The 3,819-nt window shown below is 35.1% G+C and overlaps 1 protein-coding gene across 1 annotated transcript in view; it reads right to left on the bottom strand.

Annotated features, from left to right (window-relative positions):
- tshr (thyroid stimulating hormone receptor) overlaps positions 1 to 3,819 on the bottom strand; it is a 55,787-nt gene that overhangs the window by 14,591 nt on the left and 37,377 nt on the right. The window contains exons 7-8 of the mRNA XM_014019258.1: positions 2,742 to 2,810; positions 1,015 to 1,092 (exon numbers count right to left, since the gene is read on the bottom strand). Coding sequence (XP_013874712.1) covers positions 1,015 to 1,092; positions 2,742 to 2,810 — 147 coding nt within the window. The remainder of the gene's footprint in view (positions 1 to 1,014; positions 1,093 to 2,741; positions 2,811 to 3,819) is intronic.

The following is a 3,819-nucleotide window of genomic DNA, read 5'->3' as shown; positions in this document are numbered from 1 at the left end:
TTTATACTGAGGAGGTGGAGTCTCACCCGGGGGTTGCTAGGTGAGGGGCTGAACACAGGTTCCGGTGGGTTGTCGTACAACTTGTGACATCACAAAATGTAGGAAGTATAAAACTTGTCATTAGTATACATTAAAAATACATTCACTTACAGTAAATATGCCCCTGGGCGCATTTTTTTGGTCCTAGGACTGTTTTTTTAAGAAGTACATACCAAAAGTTGAGTAAAAAACCTTTAAAAAGTGAATTTTGCATAATAGGTCCCCTTTAAAATACTAAAAAGAGGTGTTTGGGATGTATGATGTATGTATCTGTGTGACATAAGGGTCAAGAACCATTCAGAAACTCCAGTTGCTCTCATCAGCAGCTTGATGACAGCAACATGTCAGAGCAGCCCAGTTTCTTTTCCATGCCTCCTTTGATTCCACATTGATTAATTTACTCTGAAAACTTGTTTAAGATAAGAAAGTATCTCCATCTGTGACTCCTGAACTGCCAAAGGGAGCATCAGCATGAAATGGGCTGTTCAGCCATTTAATTGTGCTGTCTACTACTATGTTGGCCCAAGTCAACCTTAATGGTTTTGCTGACAAGCAAAGAGAAAAAAAACTGTACATGACATAAAAAGTAATTTGWGTCTAGATTTCTTGAAAGCCTAAAAAACAATGTGTAGGTTGTGTCTCTAATGTTGTGCAATTACTGGTTTATCAATTAAGTGGCCATAATGCTCACAATGCTTCAAACAGATACAATAACAACAAGTAAAACTAGAATCAGTCGACCCAAATGAACAATTCAACCCTTTAAACAACTACACTGTGCTGGAAGAGTTCTGCTAAAAGTGCTGAAATATCATCACGTTTCTCTTTACTTCGTTGTATTTTTTTCCATGTACCTTTATATATATAAACAAAATTTTTCACCTCAATCCAAGTATTGGGAAATGTTTTAACTATTTGTTTTCTCACCCAAAAGAAAATTWAAAAAATGGTTAAAAGCTTCAAACTGATACTTACAGAAGCATGGGGCCGCTGATGGTCCCTGCAAATGCCTTGTTATCCATCCTGGTCAAATACTTATTCCTGTGAAGGTCACTGGACAAAGAGAGCACAAATACAAGGTTCTGTGAAGGAAAAGATATCCTGAGGCACAGCATAATATTTTCACAAGCCTCATCACTGCACATTCCTGTGTTTCATTTTCGCTCATTAAAGGGGCGGAACATGACAGAAAAAAGGTCTCACTTACTGTAAATTGTTGTTTCAAATTAGCCAGGATAAACTATAAAGGTGTAGTCCTTAAACAAGGCACGCCCTCGTGCACATCTCCCCAAATCCCTTAAATCTAATAGGAATAATAGACCTGTGAGGGGCGTGTTTGTCTTGGTCAGGCCGAGGTGGGATCAGTTCCCTCTCAGAGGAAAGCTAGTGCCAACACAAACACCCATGTGGTAAGACTCACTAGTAGCAGACTGATGACTTCATTAGGCTTTTTTTTAAAGACATGAAAAAATTATAGGTCGAAAAGAAGCAAGAGATCTTAATTTGCTTTTTTAAAACATCGTATTTTACATATTTTTGAACTCAAGTGTTTTAACTAAAATTAGGAACATTTCGCTCTTTTCTTCTCGGTGACCTAAATTAAATGAATTACTAAGAAATGCACAGATAAAAAACTAAGTTTTACAACTACAGCAACCATTTTCACCAACAGACAAGAACTCTTAAAACCAGACTTCCTGTTATTCGCTCTTTTTTTTTTCCCATGAAATTTCCAACTTACTAATCAAGAGCTGGAATTGGGCTTTTTTGTGCATACATGAGACGGCCCAAGAAGAACCAACTGTGATCCCTTTGCTTTTGTGGTGCAATTTCGGGTAAGAAAATACCCATCCCAGACGTCAGAAATGGTTTAATCTAAGCAAAATGATGTTTAATGTAATTTAAGAGAAAATAGAAGGTATCCAAAAGGACTAAAACCCCAATTCAAAAAGTGGGAAGGCAGTGATTCCTACATTTATTTTGACTTCAGTTCCACTGCTGACAGTACCTACCCAAGAGTTTGTCCTCTCAGTGTAGTTTTCCTTTTTTTATACACAACCATTCTGCATTTCTTTAAAACAGAACACAACTTTGAGCACAAAAAAATAAAAAGATAATTTGGTTGTCTTCTTTCTGAAAACAAGACATCGTTTCCAACAGTTTCAGGTTTTAAAGACTGCTGGGGACTGAACAGTTCACATCCTGTACAGATCCTGTATTTTCTTCTTTCACTGCATATGTGACAAATGGGATTTGATTTTTTTTGCTAAAAATGATAATGTATTGATGATTGAGCAGCAGTTTTTGATTTCAATTTTGATTGATTGAGCTGCAGTAATGTGCAAATTTCCCCACTGTGGGATCAATAAAGTTTCATCTTATTTTTATTTACAATAAAGCTGCCAAACATAGTAAAAGGGAAAAAAAACAGTACTTTTAATCCTAATGTTCATCTTTTAAACATTTTCAGAATTTATGTACCAATGTTTGAAGATTCTCAGCTCATATTCTGTTTTGGATCCTATTTTTTAATCTTGTCAAATTACAATCAGAAGCTGTTAAACTACAAACATAGACAACCAATTCTAACACAAAAGCTTAGCTTATATCTAGTTTTATCAGAAAGAGTGAGGGTGATTTTTTTCACTGATCTAAAAAAAAAGCATTCAAAAGACTATTTCAGTTGATGAATAAATACTTACACTTGATCTAACTTTGTACCATTAAAGGCGTGATGTTGGATTTCTTTGAAGCCATTTCCATACAGCAAGCTGAAAGAAAGAATAACCAAGTAAAAAAAAGCTTTATACAGTAAAATTGAACTAACTCAGTCTAGATATTTTCCATGAGCTGATCCATTGTCCTTTCCCTTTAAAGAATGAGAGCTACATGGGACTTACTTTTTTTTGTCTGTCTGTGTAATTTTGTGGCTTTTTGAACAAACATTTAACCCACTTGATGCACTTCACATTTTAAAATATGTGTTAAAATTCAAAAATATCCAAGTCAGGTCAGAATGAGGATGTGCTTTCAAGAGGAGTGATCATTTTTAGGGAACTGTTACAGGACGAACACAACGTTATTCTATCTGTTATTCAATCCCACTGTGATGAAAAATTTGAACCTAATTTTACAATGTTACAAAAAAGAAAAAAAATTAATAATTTGAGTTATGTGTGTTTCCATCTAGTTTGTAGCATATCATCTAGGCTATGCAGTGTCAAATGTTGATGTTACACATGGTTGTAAACAACAAGTAGACATTGCAAAGTAGCAGGGACCACCTATCTCAGGACAATGGAGAGAAGTTTTTAGGAACCTGTTGCTCTTGGGAAGTTGTAATTGTAATTTGTGATGTTACATGCTGAATTTGAGAACGAAATGCAATTCTCTTCGCGTTAAGGGAATATCTGGAGAGAGGGTGAGAGCGATAAGAGCAGATCAATCATGTGAGGTAAATGTTCAGAACTTATTTGGCACATGTGTTGCATCTCCTCTTTTGAGCATTACGTCTTTTTCCATAAATCCAAAAACCATCTCAAGCAAACATCATTTTTTTTGCAAAATTGAGGAAATTTTTTATTTATTTTTTATATTCTATTCCATCAACCTTTTCTAATGTGATACTTCAAAATGTGAATAAAAAACTAGAGAAACAAGGCTATTGTTCTAATCTGCATTTCCTCTATATTGTGGTTCTGTAACCTAAAAGACGCATTCTAACCAACTTTGCTACTAAAGAAATTTAGTATAGAGCCACACAATCTACTTGTGCCTTAA

Source organism: Austrofundulus limnaeus, unplaced genomic scaffold, assembly GCF_001266775.1.
Source record: "Austrofundulus limnaeus strain Quisiro unplaced genomic scaffold, Austrofundulus_limnaeus-1.0 Scaffold214, whole genome shotgun sequence".
Lineage (NCBI taxonomy): Eukaryota > Metazoa > Chordata > Actinopteri > Cyprinodontiformes > Rivulidae > Austrofundulus > Austrofundulus limnaeus.
This window is presented reverse-complemented; position numbering and strand designations above follow the sequence as displayed.